This window comes from Rhododendron vialii, chromosome 4a (genome assembly GCF_030253575.1).
Source record: "Rhododendron vialii isolate Sample 1 chromosome 4a, ASM3025357v1".
Classification (NCBI taxonomy): domain Eukaryota; kingdom Viridiplantae; phylum Streptophyta; class Magnoliopsida; order Ericales; family Ericaceae; genus Rhododendron; species Rhododendron vialii.
In genome coordinates this window covers 40457465-40476888 of record NC_080560.1, presented here as the reverse complement: position 1 = coordinate 40476888, position 19424 = coordinate 40457465, and the positions used below count along the sequence as shown (strand labels likewise).

At 37.8% G+C, this 19424-nt stretch overlaps 1 protein-coding gene across 4 annotated transcripts; it reads left to right on the top strand.

Annotated features, from left to right (window-relative positions):
* Window positions 1-2200: 2200 nt before the first annotated feature.
* LOC131324784 (putative E3 ubiquitin-protein ligase RF298) lies at window positions 2201-7227 on the top strand. 4 transcript variants are annotated; one of them, XM_058356899.1, is made up of 4 exons: window positions 2234-2345; window positions 2608-2650; window positions 3243-5309; window positions 6533-7227. In XM_058356899.1, the coding sequence occupies exons 3-4, from the start codon at window positions 3249-3251 to the stop codon at window positions 7067-7069; spliced, it is 2598 nt and encodes an 865-aa protein (XP_058212882.1). In that variant the 5' UTR covers window positions 2234-2345; window positions 2608-2650; window positions 3243-3248; the 3' UTR covers window positions 7070-7227. The 4 variants fall into 4 exon arrangements, with proteins under 4 accessions (XP_058212883.1, XP_058212882.1, XP_058212881.1 ...); XM_058356901.1 differs by lacking the exon at window positions 2234-2345 and adding an exon at window positions 2426-2440; XM_058356900.1 differs by lacking the exon at window positions 2608-2650 and having other exon boundaries at window positions 2201-2345.
* Window positions 7228-19424: the final 12197 nt, after the last annotated feature.

Sequence of the window (19424 nt, the reverse complement as noted above, 5' to 3'; positions counted from 1 at the left end):
TCAATCAGTTCTATAATACAAAGTTTTTAAAATTATGAAAAACATTATAGATTGAAAGATATAAGCAATTCAAAAATAAACAATGAAAATGAGATGAAGGGAGTAATTCTTTAGGGGTCTATATGCAAATATAAAAATTTAAAGTTCTGTATAAAATTTATTTTTCTCCTAAATTCTATACGGCCAATGAGAGAGTTTGAGTTTAGTGTTTTTTTTTTAAGAAGTCATTCATTCATCATCAGCCCATCTGGTAATACAGATTTCAAAAAAGAAACAGGAAAGAACCAAAGCTACCTAAACTTTGATCTCATGCACCTACTGCCGAAGCAGGCCCTGCGATATCGCCGATACTTAAGAGTTTGGGTTTAGTTGAGTTTAATGAATTGACTCAAACCAAACCTGAGTCTTGACGAGCTCAATTCGAGCCTAGATTCAGCTCAAGCCGATTTGTTTGAGTTTAATGAGTTGAACCCAGCATTGAAAAAATTTAACGAGCCGAACTCAAGCCAAGTTGTTCGGGCTGGAATCGAACCCGAGGCGAACTCAAGCCAAACTTACACCTTAATTCGGCTCGTTTACAGTCCTACTGTCGATGTGCTACATGTGGTAATTCGTGTTTTGCCCCCTGTGGTAAGGGTCATTCCCACATTGATGATTGATCCTAATGTACCATGTGGCTACTGCTGAGCGGGTGCAGAGTGGTTGATTTGGTCGTTCATCTCGGCAAGAATAGCTCGAATCAAATCTGAGCACATACAAATTTGAACCGTTTAATGTTCGGTTAAGATCCGAATCGACAATTACTGAGATGAGTGGCCGGATCAGCCGTTTCGCACCGCCGTACAGGGAGATGCTTCCCTAAGTGAAGTGCAAAAATAGTAGAATCGTGACAGCAAAGGATTTGCACTCAGCATTCTCTCTTCTTTAATTGATATCCATACATGGTTTTCAAGAGTGTGTGTATGTATATATACATCGACCTTGCTTAATCTTTTTAAGTGAGATTTCCTTCTATCTTTTATCTTTTGATGATACCCTATCTATATTAATTCCTTACTAATTACCCACATTTAACGTCTTCGCCTATTACCATATGCACCTTTTCCATTAACTCCATCACGAACAATTATTGTTTAATTACTCACCTTATCTCCTTATCAAATCCATCATCTCATTGTACTCTTTCTCTATTCTCAACTCGCTATATATATCATGGCCACGTTGCATTTTTTCATATCTTTCGAGAGAAAATCTACCAACCATCTCCATCTAAAAATCTCGTTATATTCATTGTCCTCTAACTTCTTTGTACTAAAACCCATATACGATGTCACCAGTATTCCTAACTACTCTTTATGTTTTCATAGCTCTACCCTTTTTAACTAGAATCTCACATCTATTTGATTAAACCCACAAGTCACCTCCATCCTCATCAACTTTCAAAGCTGACCAAATACCCATCACTCTCTTCTGAGCATCCATGGCCATATAAATCTGATACCAAACATGCAACACCACAATATTGGCAGTATGATTTTATGAACCATTTCACCTATTCAATAATCATGCTTAATCCATCTTCCAATATACAGTGCTATGTCTCATATGTCTACTTTCTCTTTAGGAAAATGAGATTCGAAAGAATACCATAGAAATGACAGTGATTTCACGATATCAGTAAGTAAAAAAAGGCACAAGTTTGATCCTAACTTAGAGAAAAAATTTATTACACCGAAAAGTAAGAGCGGCAAAATGGATGATTTTTTTGAAGGTCTTTTGTTCAACTATCATTCAATGAAAAAAATATTAACCACGTTAAAACCATTTTGAGCATACAACGGCCAATCATGATCGCACCATGTTTATATTGATGTAAATGAATTCCAATTTAGTCGTATAATTATTTTATTATCTTTGAAATTGTATTGATCGGTATTTCTAATGAACGTGATTTTTATCATGGTTAATTTTCGTATCGATTTCGGATTTTATTCGAGCATCGTAAAAAACTCGAAAAGGGGTCACGTGGGCGGGCTCTCTCAGAAAAATGGGCCGGTTAGTATTTTAAGGTAACAAATAAAACAAGTGCGCAAAAGACTTGTACCATTTGCAATGTACAAGATTTTTATGAACTAAAGTTTTGACACCAATAAAAACGGTTTTGATATTATCACTGCACATTTAAAAAATGGAGGACATACGGTCACGTATATAGACAGAGACGTCGTTCGATGCTCCCAGCATAAAGAATCATAAACGAAAGGAACTACCGATTCCCTCTTCTAGCTACTTCAGATGCTCGTGGATTTTTCCCACCTTTGATTGCTCCACTTAACTCCAATTGGGTATGTCCTCGACCGATCAATTACCATTGCAAATCTCAAATTATTCTCAATTCCCATTGGGGATCTTTTACGTGCACCTAACCATTCGAATTCCTGTATGTTCTTCAGTTTTTTCGAGTTGGGTTTGTGTCAATTCATCTCTTAATGGGATTGATTGAGAATTTTTAATGGGAAATATATTGATTATTGAAGTTTCATTTCTGGGTTTCTTGTTTTTCTCGTTTTGGATTAAATTGATGTTTGTGTGTTCTTTTTTTGGCAGGAATATTGGTTTTTGTTGTTGAGCCAATTCCTCAACAACCCAGGTAGGATTTTTGAGTAGGTTTTGTGTGGGATGATCATATATCATGTTCATTTCTTGATTTTGCATAATTGGGTTCACGAGCATTAGCTCGTTTATTGAACTGAATAATAATTCTCAAAATGAGGCCCCGTTTGGCAGATATAGATTTCGGTGAAGGGATTTGACAGTGTTATCAATGAGAACAGCCCAAACTTTAATTTGACACATGGATTTTTGGTCATTGAGTTTGAGAGCTTTGTCACAAGAGATCAAAATATCTGTTTACTAGGAGTTGTTTGAAAATGGAAGAGATACAAAGATCTTGAGAAAGTACATCTGATTCTCTTCCACCTCTAATCCTCTAGTTTCATGAGTATAACTAACCTCTTATATTTGTGTTTGAAATAGATATTGAATCCCTTTGTTTGAGATCCACATCTATCCTTAACGGACCCTTTCAGATTGATTACGGACTTTCTAATTACATGCGCCATTTGGATTTTTTGTTGCATTCTTGCTGAGTTCTATTCGTGTTTATATTTTAGTTACCTCTGGTTACTGAGACTTATGGAATGAGATTTTGTAAAGGTAAAATGTGTTCTGTTGGCTTGCAGCTTAGAATGGCTTCTATGGTTGCAAAGGCAAGTGGCAGTATTTCCAATCAAGTATTGTCTGCTTTGCTGGTTCAAGAGAAAGGAAGTAGGAATAAGAGAAAATTCCGAGCCGATCCTCCTCTTGGTGATACAACTAAAATCTCTTTGCCTCAGAACGAGTGTTCAAGTTACAAATTCTCATCTGAGAAATTTGAAATCACCCCACTTAATGGACATCCCAATGGTTGTGACATGTGTAGCATGAGCCAAGACCATTCAGATGCTTTGAAACTTGACCTTGCATTATCTACGGCAGCAGAGCCATCCGAGGTGGTTCCCATCCGGTATAGAGAGGAAGTAGAAGCAGCAGATGAGGTCCATGATGCCGATTGGAGTGATCTCACAGAATCTCAGCTTGAGGAACTTGTTTTGAGCAACTTGGACACAATTTTCAAGAGTGCTATGAAAAAAGTTGTTGCCAACGGTTATAGTGAACAAGTTGTGACCAAGGCTGTTTTGAGGTCTGGCGTCTGTTATGGGAGTAAAGACACCGTCTCCAACATAGTGGACAATACTTTGGCATTTCTTAGTAATGGCCTGACATGTCTTAGAAATGGCCAAGAGATTGATTTGTCAAGGGAGCACTACTTTGAGGATTTACAGCAGATGGAGAAGTATATATTGGCAGAATTGGTTTGTGTTCTCCGGGAGGTTAGGCCTTTCTTCAGCACTGGGGATGCAATGTGGTGTTTGTTGATATGTGACATGAATGTTTCACATGCTTGTGCAATGGACGGTGATCCATTGAGTACTTTATCTGGCGACGGAGGTCCCAATGGGAATAACTCTTTGAATTTAGAGATCAGAAGTTCTGAACTCGATCTTCCTATCCCTTGTAAACCAAATTCTTCAATCGCATGTGCTCATACTTGTCAATGCGAGGCTTCAATCCCTTTTGCTCACTGTTCCCAGTCTGAGACACCCACTATCTCTGGTGTTCCAAACTTTGTAAAAGCAAAATGTTCAAGTAGTCAGAATGGACTTGTCCAAGAGAAAGAGAGTCCAATGCACTCTGATGAAAAATTTGGGGGTAGTAGAAAGATTTCTGGTATTAGCAAGAGAGAATACATACTCAGACAGAAGTCGCTTCATCTTGAGAAATGCTACCGCACGTATAGTTCTAAAGGGTCTTCCAGATTTGGGAAACTCAGTGGATTTGGTGGTTTAATATTGGACAAGAAACTAAAGTCAGTTTCAGATTCTATTGGTGCTAATGTGAAAAAGGCCTCCTTGAAGATAAGCAAGGCAACACTTCAAACCAACGGAAACCATAATTTATCCACAAATAGGGGAGTTCCTTCTTCTACGGCATTTAACTCGGAAACAGTGAAAACTAGGGGCCCGTCTACATTTCCTACAGTTAGTATCCCACTGGCTTTATCAGCTGCTGATACTGAGCTTTCACTTTCACTTCCAACACAAAGCAGCAATGTTGAGGTTCCTAATTGTAGTTATTCTGGGATACCGTACGATAAGTCCACAGGGAAGTGGGTCCCACAGGACAAGAAAGATGAAGTGATATTGAAGTTGCTTCCGAAAGTACGCGAACTGCAAAATCAGATCCAAGAGTGGACAGAGTGGGCCAACCAGAAGGTTAGTCAAGCTACTCGAAGGCTAAGCAAAGACAAAGTGGAGATTAAGTCACTAAGGCAAGAGAGAGAAGAGGTGGAGCGGATTAAGAGAGAGAAACTAACGTTGGAGGAAAACACGATGAAGAAGCTTTCTGAGATGGAGAATGCCCTGGGGAAAGCCAGTGGGCAGGTGGAGAGAGCAAATGGTACTGTTAGGAGACTTGAGGTGGAGAATGCTAAGTTAAGGCTAGAGATGGAGGGTGCTAAATTGCATGCTGCTGAGTCAGCTGCCAGTTGTCAGGAGGCATCTAAGAAGGAGAAGAAGACACTTATGAAGTTTCAATCGTGGGAGAAGCAGAAGGCCTTGTTCCAGGAAAAACTTGTTGCAGAGAAGCGGAAGCTGGCTCAGCTGCTGTTGGAGCAGGAACAAGCTAAAGATTTAAGGGAGCAACTTGAGGTATGTTCACGCAGAGTAGGAATTTTTTTTTTTGTATAGTTCCCGGCAAAAAGTTTGTTTACAGCTGCTTAATAGTTAATATGATATACTTAAGAATTAACAGAGTGGGTAGGGGTGAGGGCTCGTCATTGAATTTTGTGTTTAGTAAGATTTGTATATACCTGAAAAGAATTTATAGCTGCGAAAGTTGTTAGGTTGACTGTCTCGGGACATTTCTCGTAACCTGTAGCAGCAAGTAGAAATACAGCGTGCTGCTTGTATTCTGGGAGAGGCATCATTAAGACATTCAGTATACAGCCAAAAAAGTGGTATTATATGTAGTAGTCGGCTCTAGTAGTGGAATACAAGGCTTTCCTCCCGGGTTGAGACGAGAAGTGAGTAGAAATGCATTTGTTTGATATGCATAGAGTAGCCCGTAGCTGTGAGTTCTTCCTCAAAAGCAACTCATTTGAGAATATTTTCTTATAAACCATGCGTTGAATTTGTGATCTAGATTAGAGCGAAAGGGAGAAGTAATAGGAGGAAGGAGTTTTTATTGGTTATATTCTAGTACTGCTGTGATGATAACTTTGGTTCCTTGTACTACGTAAATATGTCATTGTAAAAATGTATTTGGCATATCTCCCATCTCCCTTTTCCCGTGATTTTTTATGTTGGAATTTAAGGCTCTACCATAGTTAGTAAAGCAAGTGCAGAGCACAGGAACTGGGAGAAGAGAAATGGAAGTGGTGAATTTTGGGTTTTTAGTAAATAGTAGATAGAAGAGATAATGCATGGCTTGATGAACATTACAAGATTTTGTTTTTGGTACAAGTCAGTATCCGGTCACTTAGTCATTTTAGAACTCTTGATCTGTAGACAAGCCAATAAAATGGATTGGTTTTCTCTAACCCTTCAAATCATCTAACTTCTAGGGGTTTTTAAAACTAGTCTTGAATTTTTATCTCAGTAGGTTTCAGTGCATTTTCAGTCTACTTGGTCTCTTAGTTTCTCTAAATGTTTTCATGGTGTTCATATCCTTTGGCTGATGAGTACCACCGCTGAAAGATCACTTTGAACCTCGTTGGATGGATATTTCTGAATCGCTAAAAAATTTTGTGAAAGCAACAGAAGGTAGTGTTATGATCTACACAAATAACAGAATTCATGGATAGCGATGGCGTGCAAATTGTGAAAGCTTTGCAAAATGTCCTGCTTCTCATGGGAAAGGTCAAATATTACAGGCTAGATGGAAACAAGAAGAAAAGGCAACGGAAGAACTTCTTAATCAAGTCAGTTTGATAAGAAAAGAAAGGGAACTACACGAAGCTTCAGCAAAATTGAAAGAGAACACAACCAAACTGAAAGCAGAAACCAATCTGCAAAAATACAAAGATGATATTAAAAAGCTCGAGATAGAAATCTCCCAATTGAGATTGAAAACAGACTCCTCAAAAATCGCGGCTCTAAAAAGAGGCATCGACGGAAGTTATACTAACAGACTGGCGGACGTTACAAATTTTCCCAAAGAGTCCCAAGTGTTGTATATCAATGGAACTGTGGCGAAATTCCAGGAATATTCCGGAACGGGCGGTGTGAAACGTGAAAGGGAGTGTGTGATGTGTTTATCAGAGGAGATGTCCGTGGTTTTCCTCCCCTGTGCTCATCAGGTGGTCTGCACTACATGCAATGAGCTCCATGAGAAGCAAGGGATGAAGGAATGCCCTTCTTGTAGGGGCGCCATCCTGCGGCGTATTTCTGTATGTTTTGCTCGCTCTTAGTTTATTTCTTGATTTGAGTCTACTGTGCTAAATAATAAGTTGTGGGTTTCATTTGGAGATGAATAATGCGTGTCCTTTTACCCCTTCTGATAGTTTTCCCTGGTTGTCTACCATGGTTCTCCATCTTTCATAAATAATAAAGACAAGCTTTAGTGATCTGTTCTTCGTTTTTTCAAAGAATGGTTTCTGTATCCTTCTCCGCAAGGGGCTTTTTAGATCAACCGCCCTTTTTCTTCTTTAAAACCGAGGAACTGTGAGATTGCACTGAATTTTTATTTGCTTGAATTGTGGTACATTTGCTTCAGGAAGCATGTTTCACACACGAAATATGAATGTACACATGTATGCGTATTTTGCTCTCTTAATACATTTTTATTATGCCAAAACTACGGTGGTGTCAGTGAAATTTACCCGATATTAAGCGTGCTGCATTTGCGTTTACCGTACTGTAATAGATTCCATCGAAATCTTGTGGTTGTGAATTCTTCAATTTTTAGAGTTCGTTGAACATCACATTACAAATCATGTTAAATTGGACATTAATCGCGTGATCAAATGATTTATCTTACAGTACATTTTCGGATTAGGATCCTCACCTTGAATAATCTCTCTCTTAATTATTTTATTTTATGAAATGGAATGGAATGGAATTGTTTTATTATATGCACCCTTCTGATCTCTGGCGACTTGGTTCTGCTCTGGCGGATTGGAGTTGGCCTTCGGCGTCGTGGTTTGGCTTCGACAGAAAATTTTGCAACTTCGATTTCTTGGGCGGAGCCGGAGATTGAATAAGTGGGGTGTTTTTTATTTTATTGGTTTTTTCTTCCCCTCCCTTTTGTGGAGTGTTTCCCCACCCGTTGTGCCAAGGCCGGCCCTAAGGCAAGGCCCAAGAGGCCGCTGTTTAGGGCCTCCAAATTTGAAGCCCAAAATAGGGCCTCCTTCGTAAATAAGTATATATATTATTTTTTCGTTCAACAAGAGAATTGTCTTTCTTGGCCCAGCGATATGTTGATTTCATTCCGCATTTGAATCCTTGCATGGTACTTTCTTTATTTCTTTCTTTTCCTTTTTTTTTTTTTGCAAAAAATAATCAAAATTGTAGCTCCTAAAAGTTTTGGACCTAGGTCGAGTAGGATACAAGACAAATACTTCGGCTGCCATAACCAAAGCATGTAATATGCTCTATAAAGACGAAGTTGTAATATAAAAAAATATTTCTATTATCGTAGTTTAATTCCATTAATATCTAGGGCTCCACCCATCTCATGATTTTGCTTAAGGCTTCCAAATCTCTTGGGTCAGCCCTGCGTTGTGCAGTAATTTTCTTATAGATATTGTTACTACTGTAAGGTTAGAATCGGGATTCCTTGTAGAATTTAATTTCTACTACCACATCTTCGACTATCTGACCTCGTTGTTGGAAGGGTTTTGCAGTATGTGTCATTGAACCTGCTAGTGCATGTGCTCGTGTCTAGATTTTGGTATTTTTAGTTCACTTTTGTATCAAAAATGCTACTTGCACAACCGTTGTGTTGGTTGTGTGGGTAATTCTGACCGTCCAGATGTACTTGGATGGTCTAGATTTTAAGCAAACTTTTCTAAGAACAAGTCTAACTTTTATGGGAAAGAGTTTGAATAAATCCTGGCCATTTATTACAGCAATGGACGGCTAGAGATTGGTTGTGTGTTGTGTTTTACACAACCGTTGTGTATGTAGCACTTTTGCTTTTGTATATAACGATGAAATCTTTGTATTGCCTTCGGGCTTTTTGGAATGGAGTTGCCTCCTGTACAATATTATACGTCCGAGCAAAAAAAGATAACCCAAAATACTACGCGCACAACCGTTGTATTGGATTATTTGTGGAAATCCCATAATAGGCCCCACTGAATTATTTGCGCACGATTTGAACTCAAACTATCTATGTGAGTAGTGTTTCCTTGGGTTCAATGGCGCTCCGTCTCTAAATGGGAATTTTTGCCAAAAAAATTGTGCCATATATGCGACACAAGTCACACAATTGGGCAACTCGCCCAATCGGAGTACTATTTTACTATGGCAATGGGATGAAATTCCGCGATTTTAACATCCCGGTGGAGAATAAAATAGAAATGAGAAAAATGCCAAAGCAATTTATTACTCCCTCTGTCCCTAAATGTTTGGCACTTTCATGCTTTTTATTGTCCCATATTATTTGTCCATTTTGAAAAGTCAAAAGCAAAATATGATAAATTTCCTATGTTACCCTTTTCTTTTGGGCACCAAATTTCAAATTCAAATTTTCAAGTACTATTCAAAGTACACAAGAAGGGTAAGATTGGACACTTGATTTTTGCACAATACAATAATATTTGTCCCTTAAAAGTTAGAACTCCCAAAAGTGCCAAACATTTAGGGACGGAAGGAGTATTAAAAAGTCCAGAAGTCAAACTACAAGTAATTAAGGACAAAAGTTTCATTTTCTTGCAGATGCGGCGAAGGGCAAAAATTCTATCCAATAAACGGCTAGGTGGGCCAGGAATAAAAAAGTTATCAACGACGACTTCTTTCTCAATATAATTTTTTCATTCACATATCCATCTACAACTTATTCATTATCGAAAATAACTTGATATTTCTCAAAATCTTATTTCACTATATACCGAAAACACTTAACAACTTAATTATAACAAATTTTTCGTCTCAACTTATTCACTACAGGAAACACCTAAAAAAAAATCATTACGACTCCATTTGTTTCAGTGTAAAATATTTACAATTAAAAATATTTTAATGTAAAATACTTTTACCAAAATTGTTTTGTCCGTTTTCATTTTTCAGTGTTTGGTGATAATTTAAATAAGTCATGAAGTTCCATTTAAATAATCAAAACGTTTGCAAAAACTATTCCTTAGTATGAATGTGTTCATATTATGGTATATGCTCTTGTTTGTATGTATTATTGTACTATATGCCTAGTGTGTATAATGTAGAGAGAGAGAGAGAGAGAGAGAGAGAGAGGGAAAACTAAAGGCATATAAACAGTTACCCCCAGCTGTGGAGTGAAAATAAAATTTGATCATAGACGTCTGATTAGAATTATAGTGAGAGAAGAAATGGGGTTCTTGTAGGAACTCCCCCTCTGGTCGCAGGCTTTTCCAGCAAGGAGGCTTATTCCATTAGCCTAAAAGGGTATTAGCTAGCTCTACGCCCTTTGACAACTGGTCCTGGTTGTGGAAAACCCGTGCTAACCCGCCTGTCGTTCATTTCCTTCGGTTAGTTGGGCACGCGCGTCTGTCCACGAAAAACAATCTGTTCGCCCGCTCTCTCACTCCTGACCCTTAATTTTGCATGCATTGCTCGATCATGTTGAAAGCAACCTTCATGTGCTCCGTAGCCTCCGTGATTGTTCCTTTGCCCGTCTGTTTGACATCTTCTTCTTCCCCCTTCCCTTTGTCCTGATCACTTCCTTTCTGAGTCTCTTCCTAAGTGGCTCCTCTCCAATTGTCAGTCCAAGCTTACCCACCCGTCAGGTTTGCCTTGGGCGATAATCTTCCCTATGTCTTGTTGGTGTATTTATTTAATTGGAACGATCGGAATAGGTTCCTTTTTGGGTCCTTATCGCATAATGATCCACTGGAACAATTTTTTTTTGAGCCACACTGATATTTTGGCTCGGGCTTCGGAATGTTACTTTTACTTTATAGCCCATAATGCTGAGCGAAATTCCAGTCCATCCACGGTTTGGGTTCGGTGGAAACCTCCCGATTTTGGCATGGTGATGCTTAATATTGGTGGGGCAGTGGATTCTCAAAGAAATGTCGCTTGCGGGGGTCTCTTTCGGGACCACGTACAACGGCTGTTTTATTATTGGCTTCCAAAGAAAAATTGGGAAGTGCTCGACCTTGGCAGCAGAGTTGTGGGCCTTAAGGGATGGCCTCAAACTTGCAAATGATCTTCATTATTCCAATATTTTGTTATCTGTACTGATGCTATTGCAGTGATCAATACAATTCAAGACCGAAACCAGTCAATGGCTCATCCTTTGAGCAATTTGATAACTGATCATTGCAGGTTCCTAATGGAGGGAATCATGGTGACAAACTTCAGGCATGAGTACCGGAAGGCGAATTGCTGTGCCGACTTGCTAGCAAAGAGTGCGCTGACCTATTCATTGGGTTTTCTATCTTTTATTGTTATTCCGTTTTTGTTGTTATTTCAATTAAATGCAGACTATGTAGGGGTTAAATACCCCAGACTTATTCGTATTTCGTAATCTATGCATAGTTCTTCATCACAAAAAAAAAAAAGCCACTGCACGTCTAGGTGTAGCATTCATTGGGTTTTCTATCATTCCTGAGAGTGATTTTCGCACTTTTATTTTACTAACCACATTTTTCTTTTTGTTTTAGTGTGTGAAATTATCCAAATGTCTTTAAACTTTGGACAAAAATAATTTCATGATGCTTTTTAATTTTCTTCTTCTTTTTTATCTTGTCTTTTCCAAGGGTTTTTGAATTATGGTTTACTTTTTTTTTTTTTTAATTTTATCAATCATCCAAATGTGTCTCATGAAGAAAATTTTAAAAAGTAATAATTCTAGACGAGACATTGAAAAAAACTCACTAAAACTGAAAAGTATCTTAAAATATTGGCTTAATACCTCTTAAACTTTTCCAAATCAAATTATTAGTAAAGTTTACTCGTCTTGTTCATCTTGTTGAAATTATCCTCATTGTGAATTTTCGTGACCAATAAATTAAAAAAAACAGTCCTAACTCAGCTTAAATATGTTCTGCAATCATGCATATAGTATCTGATAGGGTTTTAAAGGAAAACATCTTCACAAGAAATCAACTTAACCAAGGCCTAAGGGTGTGTTGCATTAGCTAAAATAAGTACTTATTTTTTAAATAATACTCCTAGGTGATGTATTGTAAGAGAATAACTTGTCGCGTAAAACGAAAAATAAGTACTTAAAAAATAATAACCTTAGCTAAACGGAGCTTGAATTGAGTTGATTTATTGCATAACGTTCTTTTTTTCCAAAATTACTAGATAAATTTTTAACAAATCTGTTTGATCTTCCACGAAATAAGTGAGCGAATTCTCGTGGGTGTATAAATGTGGAGTATAGATGATGTGACTATACATGTGTGCAATTTAGCCAAGTGTAGAGCACAAATTGAATGAATGAAAAATTTAACCAAATAACTTGGGATTATGGTCAGGAGAAAAACTTTATTACGCCTGTTTTTGTGAATAGTATTTACGGAGGTGCATCGTGGCCATCCGTTTCTACTTTGAAAGGTTCGGATTTAAATAAAACTTTTCCATGGAAGAGCTCATGCTCATCCGTGAAGAAGCCAATCTCCTTTACAACGATTTGTCATTGGGGCCACCTCATCTTACGCAAACGCGTGAAAATAACTATGGGAGGGGTTGAAGAGAGAGAAAATAAAGATAGGAGAAATGGACCCGATAATAAAAATTAAAACATGTTAGGGTGCGTTTGGTAACCTTTTTAGTTTTTTATTTTTAAGAAACTAGAAATAGAAACAAGTTTATGTTTTCATAAGAACAAAAATAAAAAACATGTTTGGTAATATTTTTGTTTCTAAAAAAAATTGGGGAAAACATATTTTTGTAGTTTCATAGTTTACAAAAACTCTACAAAAGTTTATGAAAAACAAAAAAAGTAGAAACTTGTAACTTGTTAGTACCAAACAAGTTTTCTTCATTAGTTTTCAAAAAAAATAAAAATAAAATATTACCAAACGCCCCCTTAATGTTCCATATGAACATTGAGAGAACGTAGGACAAATGTATATGTGTGGTCAGAAACAAAAGTAGATCATGCCTAAAAGTGGAGCGCTATCAGTAAAAAGTGGAGCGTGAAAATCAGTTTTCAAACATGAATACATCCATGAAGGGAAAATTTGTCAGTGCCCGGTGGGTACACGTGATACCTGCTCGACGCATCCGAGTTGCCATTGCGTGTTTGGATGACTTGGGTTAGTAGAAAGAAAAAGGAGAGATGAAATGTTGGGTGAGAGAAAAGAGAGTTTCAATTCAAGACATTCAAAAATGTATTGGACGGTCTGAATGTGCCAATCGGGTATCATGAGGGATATACCTATCCGGCACAAAAAAAATTCTCAATGAAGGGTATGCGCCTGTTGGGGTGCTTAGTTAGATTTTGAAGTAATTTGGACAAGAGAGTGAAATTTTGTAAAGAAAGAATGGGTGAGAGATGTTACAAGGACAAGTTGTGAAAGGCTAGGATTTTTCATTACACAAAATGAGTACAAGAAAGCTCTATTTATAGAGGACATCCAATTCTCTAGAATTTTCTAGCTAGAGATAAGCACATGTGCATTTCAAAGATTTCCTAACTTCTAGATTTTTCTAGTTTTAACTCATGTGCTTAATTACAAACATCTTTCAAGCTTCTTCTAGAACTATCTAGTCTTACCCATACAAATATCTTTTAGTAATTATTATTTCTACACACTTCTAATTATTTTAAACTTAGATATTTAAATACTCATTCTACATTATTCTAGAAAATTACAAATTACTTATTCTAACAGCGCCTAGGGTTTACTATGTAGTATATAAGCAGTGATCACGTACTCCACCTTTCCTTCTCCAAATTTTTTTCTTTTATTAGCCCAAGATAGAATCAATTCCTGATTCGCCCTTGTTTTCACTCGAAAAAAGCTAATCTTTATTATGCAAGCTTCTGTCTCTATTATGCAAGCAGCTTCTATGTTTATTCTTAAGGAAGGAAAGGAAAAAAGCTTCTGTCTTTCTGACCCAAATCAGAAAAATAAAATCTTTGTTGCCTTGCTCGTTTGGGAGTTTTGAGGAAGATTTTTGAGAGTAATGAGTAGAGAGATATATAGAAAAAGCTTTTTGGAGACCATGTCTAGGGGACTTGAGTCCCCCAAACGAACAAGGTCACAACTTTTCTAATTTTAAATGCATGTTTATTTACAACATGGGATTTTGATAAGATAGAACGTGTTTACTTTGAGAAGACTAGAGTGGAGGGGGCCCAGTGGAGGAAAGAGAGGCCCAATGGTTGGGCTATCTCTTGTCAAAGCTCTTGTGGGGTGAGGGGCTGGTAAAGAGAAGAAGAAGAAGGAAGAAGAGAAGAAGGAAGAAGAGAAGAACGGATCAAAAAAAAAAAGAAGAGAAGAAGGAAGAGAAGGAGGAGAAGAAGGAGGAGACGTTTGCAAAAGGGCAATTTGGAGGTGATGTTTCCGGGCTTGCTTCTCAAATCCTCCTCATCCACGGCATGACCGAAGTTTTGATGTAACTTGTGGGCAAAGTAAATTGGGACTCGGGGGAGGGCAAAAGCTTCGTAGAAACATATGATCAGGTCTTCCAGAGCGCAGTCGGACTTAATGAGAAGCAAGACAACAAGATGCTCGGTAAAATATTGACACGCTTTCAGGCCTGTCAAGTCCTCCTCCAGTACCATCCTCACCATCACCAGCTCTGTCTGTAAAGTAGAACAATGTTTGAGGGTTGGTTCTACCACAATGCTGGTAGCTCTATATTGGTTTGAGGGTTCTACCACAATGCTGGTAGCTCCATATTGGTATTGATTATTATATACCCATGGAATTACAATCAAGAGGAGAGATTTGCTCTTCCTAATCTCTGCAATCAAGGATACATATTCTTCACATGGAAATAAGAATCACTAAAATAAAGTCGTATAAGACTACATAATCGAGTCTGGCTCATCTCCAATCCATAGAAAATTGGAGGATTCTCCAATTACAATTCAATGGTCAGGATTACCCTCTAGCCCCAATGCTCATATGATATTCTTAGGTTCACTATAGCTACCATCCTTGATGGGAGAAATTCTTCAGTGCCGAGCGGGCACGGTACAGCTAGTGCCGAACACGCATCTTGGTGGTCCAAACGTGTTTTGGACGGTTCAGATCTGTTTGGGTAATTTTTAAGTGTAAAATTATCAAAACATCCCCTCAAGCCCAAACAGATCTGGACCGTCCAAAACATGTTTGGACGGCCGAGATGCGTGTTCAGCATTAGCTGTCCGTGCCCACTCGGCACTGAAGAATTTCTCCCATCAAGGATGGTAGCTACAGTGAACCTAAGAAATGCAACTCTACGTAGAAATGTCACCATATCAAGTAGTAAAAAAAAGCTACAGTAATCTAGGAAAGGGACAAAGTGCAGAGTAACCTAGCTGCAGTAACGGAAGGAAGCTAGTGTATACCTCCGCCGCCGTTGTCTCTGCGAAGGACGTGGCGAGCTGCTGCGCGAAACGCCTTTGTCATCTCTGGTTTTGGGGATTGTAGGGGCTTGTGAATGATGGAGTGTTCTCTCTCTCTATCGCGCTCTCTCTCTCTCTCTCTCTTTCGTGGTGGATAATGGATATGGATTGTAGTGTACGTACGACGGTACGAGTGAAAGATTCCAGATTCCACCGGGCTAGGCTACACTGGGACACGTAACCCTCCCACACCGTTGGTGTTTTGATTAGTATTTAAATGGAACTTGTCTTATTTAACGGAAACCTTATAAAATATCCACTGAAAAATGAAAACGGATCTGGTGCAATTTTTGCCATTTCGCCGCATCTCTGCAAAAAAAATGAAACTTTTGTCCTTACTTGACTTCTGGACTTTTCAATTTGTTTTGCCATTTTTTTTTTTTGACTTCTGGACTTTATAAATTCTTTTTGATATGGTGCACCACCCTTGATTCTTTTTAATATGCTATTGCTGGACGATTTCCTAATCCTAAAATAATGGGTTGCCTCAAGCATAGGGCGGAGACCGACGTAGCACAATATCCGATAAGACCGGAGTCGAATCCACAAAGACGGTGATGTATGCTGATTAAAACTCAGATTGTTACTTATTTAAACTGGCTCTTAGGTAGCCACCTCTTGTAGGTTTGATTGAGAGATTGACTAAAATAAAGAAATTTGTTTGTTTTTTTAAATAATTAAAAAGAGGTACGATTGTAGGGTTCTTAGCATTCGTAACCAATCTGAATTAACCTGTTGCATTTGATGTTCTTAAAACGTTCAATTTTAGATTGAAAAAGATACCCCGCAATATGCGAGACGCTATGGTCGCCGTATACCCATGCGCAGCGGAAAATGAGTTTTAAATACAATTTGGATTCAACATCTATTTAAATAAATCGATATTTAAGTATAAATAAGTCTGAGTTTCAAATACAATTATTTTAGTCAAAAGGGAAAGGATACTTCGGTAAATCTAATTAACTCCAAATTGGATTCAACGTCTATTTAAATAAATCGATATTTAAGTATAAGTAAGTCTAAGTTTCAAATACAAATATTTTAATCAAAAGGGAAAGGGTACTACGGTAAATTTATTTTACTTGATGTCCGGCTTCTTCTTCGATATTCTGCTCAGTTCTGAACTCCTCCGAGTATTAAAATTTTTTATGTTCGTCACCTAGGTCTGGCATAATATGCCAGAGTCATAAAAGTAATACCATGAGCTTAAAAACTCAGTAGCTAGCTCCTACCCCTATGTCCTATACTTTAACAAAAATAGCATATACTTTACAATGCATCAAACAAAACTTTAAACAAATCAACTATGATAGATATAGTACGAATAAAGGTGTCAAGTGTCAAAACGACAATTTCACTCCTTATCAAATCTTTTCCCTTATCACTGGTTCCGTTTACTCCCTCTTTCAGAATGACGATTGACCATGTAATTACAAACTTTGGTTCTGTCATTTTGGTCTCTCAGGTTTACTCACGCACATCTAAACTCTAGTTCTACCGTTCCAGTCACCCAGGTTTACACATGTCAAATTTTCTCTTTTGCTCTTTTCGTTTTCATATATCATTTTCTCAATTCTCGTGTCTCGTATGCATGCATCATGTTTTAGCGAACACATTATTCTTTCAATTAAAGCTTGTTATAGACAGACAATATTCAATAAATTCGATTTTCATGCTTCTATTACCAATCAAAAATTATAACAGCTCAAAGTAAGAACAACATTATAATCATTTTATGTTAGTCAAACTTTTCATCTTTCCACTTAATCCTTGTGAATTATCACGCGACAGCATGCGCTACTAGCTAGTTTTCACATTCCAATATTTAATACCTAAATCATTCTTATCTAAGACTAAAAATACATAACAGTCCGTTACTATACTAAGATCCCATCTTTTATCCAACAAGATATCATTTTTCCAGCTTCAATCAACATAGTTATGATTTTCAATTTCCCAGGTAATTCGATTGTTACATGCAAATGTCATAAAAGCCTAGTTTTGTTATTTCAATAAAAATTATAACGGTGATATATTTAGTTAAGTAAATAGGAGGTTTCTACCGTACTTCTAGACAGTAGTGGGTCGATTCTAGGAGTTTCCAAGATAAATCCTCTTATCTCTTTTCCTCTCCCTCTCGGCCAGATTCTTTCTCTGTCTCTCTCACACTCTAGAGTTTCCAAAAGAGAAAGAAAATGGGGTGATAGATGAGTGCCGAAAATGGCAAAGAGAATGAGGACCACCTGTTTGTGCCACAATTAAGATTTCTATTTTTACCCGTCGATTAGATGACACGTGGCGGGGGTAAATATGAGCAAATGTGAGGATATAATGGACTTAACGTAATGATTCAGCGTGAAAGTGAATCGATGGCGAAACTATAAAAAGTCTTGTCCATCGATTAGCCTCCACGTGGCGTATTCCTGTGGCAGTTTGGACCGTCGATCGAGTGACAGATGTCAAATGGACGTGGATCTCATGTTTCCACGATTGAAGAGGATGGAAACCGCAATTAACAGAGCAACTTTCTCAACGTGGGCATGATCGGCAGTTAGAGAAAGTTCTTAATCAGAATTCGAGGGAAAGTTCAACTGCCACTTTGGAGGGAAGTTTTGAATTCAAATGTACTGTGAGGAGGCCTATTTAAGTACAAGTTAATAGCAGTTTCAGACACACAAACAACGCCAATCAGGCCTTTATCTTTTCTTTTCTAGGAGTAGAATTAACTTGTAATTGTTCACTCAATCATCTCGATTGGTTGTTCTTCTACTTTGAGGGTTAATAAAGTCCATTTTGTTAATCTTCTTCCATACTTCATCCACTTCATTGTTTGTTTCCAAAGAAGTCCTGAAATACGGCAAGGAACCAAACTCCACTTTTCACATCCACATTCCAGCAAGCTTTACGATACAGTTTCCCGTCGATTCTCCGTCGATTGGAAAGAAAACAAGAAATTTTTGATAACACCACCCCCCGCCCCGCTCTTTCCTCTCTGTCTCTCTCTCTCCCTCTCTCTCTTATATGAGTATATATCACTTGTCAAATCAATATTAATGTGGGACCCATATAAGAGATATAATCCCTCCTACTCTTCCTTCACTTTTCGTCTCTCTCTGCCGTAAACTCTCTATCTCTCTCTCTCTTTAGGTACTCTCCATGTGGTGGTGTAAGAGATGATATTGGGTGCATGTGATGAGGTTGAGTGTAGAGCAATCCAAACTCGTCTCCTTCTCTCCTCTCGACAATTTCTCTCTCCCTAATTAAGGTAGCTATAATTAATTAGGATGCGGTAGTGTAGATATGAATTTGGTGTAATAAATCCATGGAGATATCATCCATTCTCTCTCTCACGTGGATAAGGTGATGAGATTGGAGGAAGAGATTAATGTGTAAGAAAATTATAAGTTCATGCATGCATGTGTATAATAATTGTGTGTGAAAATATATATACATAAACTAGTCACATATTTAGTAATACTAAGGTATACATGTGTGTACGTAGATTTATATCCTAGTTTAGAGTTTCATTAATTAGAGATTAAGTTTTTTTTTTTTATCGGCAAAAGAATTTTATTAATCTTCGAACATAAAGTTACAAAGATTAAATAGGAGCGGGAAGAAAGCGACATCACAACCAAAAACCTATACCCCAACTATGTTTTTTTTTTGCTCGGCAAAGAGAAAATTTATTGACTCGAACTGGGTACATCGAGAGAGGAACTCACTAAGCACACAAGTTTACCGAGTGAAGAGAACAAAGCGGGAAAACAGGAAAATAAACAATGGACCATCCAACAGAAATTGACACCTAAACTAAAGACAATCATATGCCCCCTGCTACCAAAGAAAGAAAAGGAGTTCGTGAGGAGCAAACCGAAAAGAAAAACAAGACCAAATTCTACTAGCCACATACTCCGCAACTGAACCAATATTGTAACCAAAAGGGAATGGATTTGAGACCACCAAGACCCCACTGTAATAGGTAACGAGCATCTCGAAAAATCCGTTGACGGCATTATCATCAACAGCAGCAAAGCAATGGAAGTGAAACATGGAGC

Coding starts and splice junctions, on each gene's coding strand:
- LOC131324784 (XM_058356898.1), top strand. CDS start 3,201: ATGAGATTTTGTAAAGGTAAAATGTGTTCTGTTGGCTTGCAGCTTAGA. Junction 5,310..6,532: donor ATTTAAGGGAGCAACTTGAG/GTATGTTCACGC, acceptor CAAATATTACAG/GCTAGATGGAAACAAGAAGA.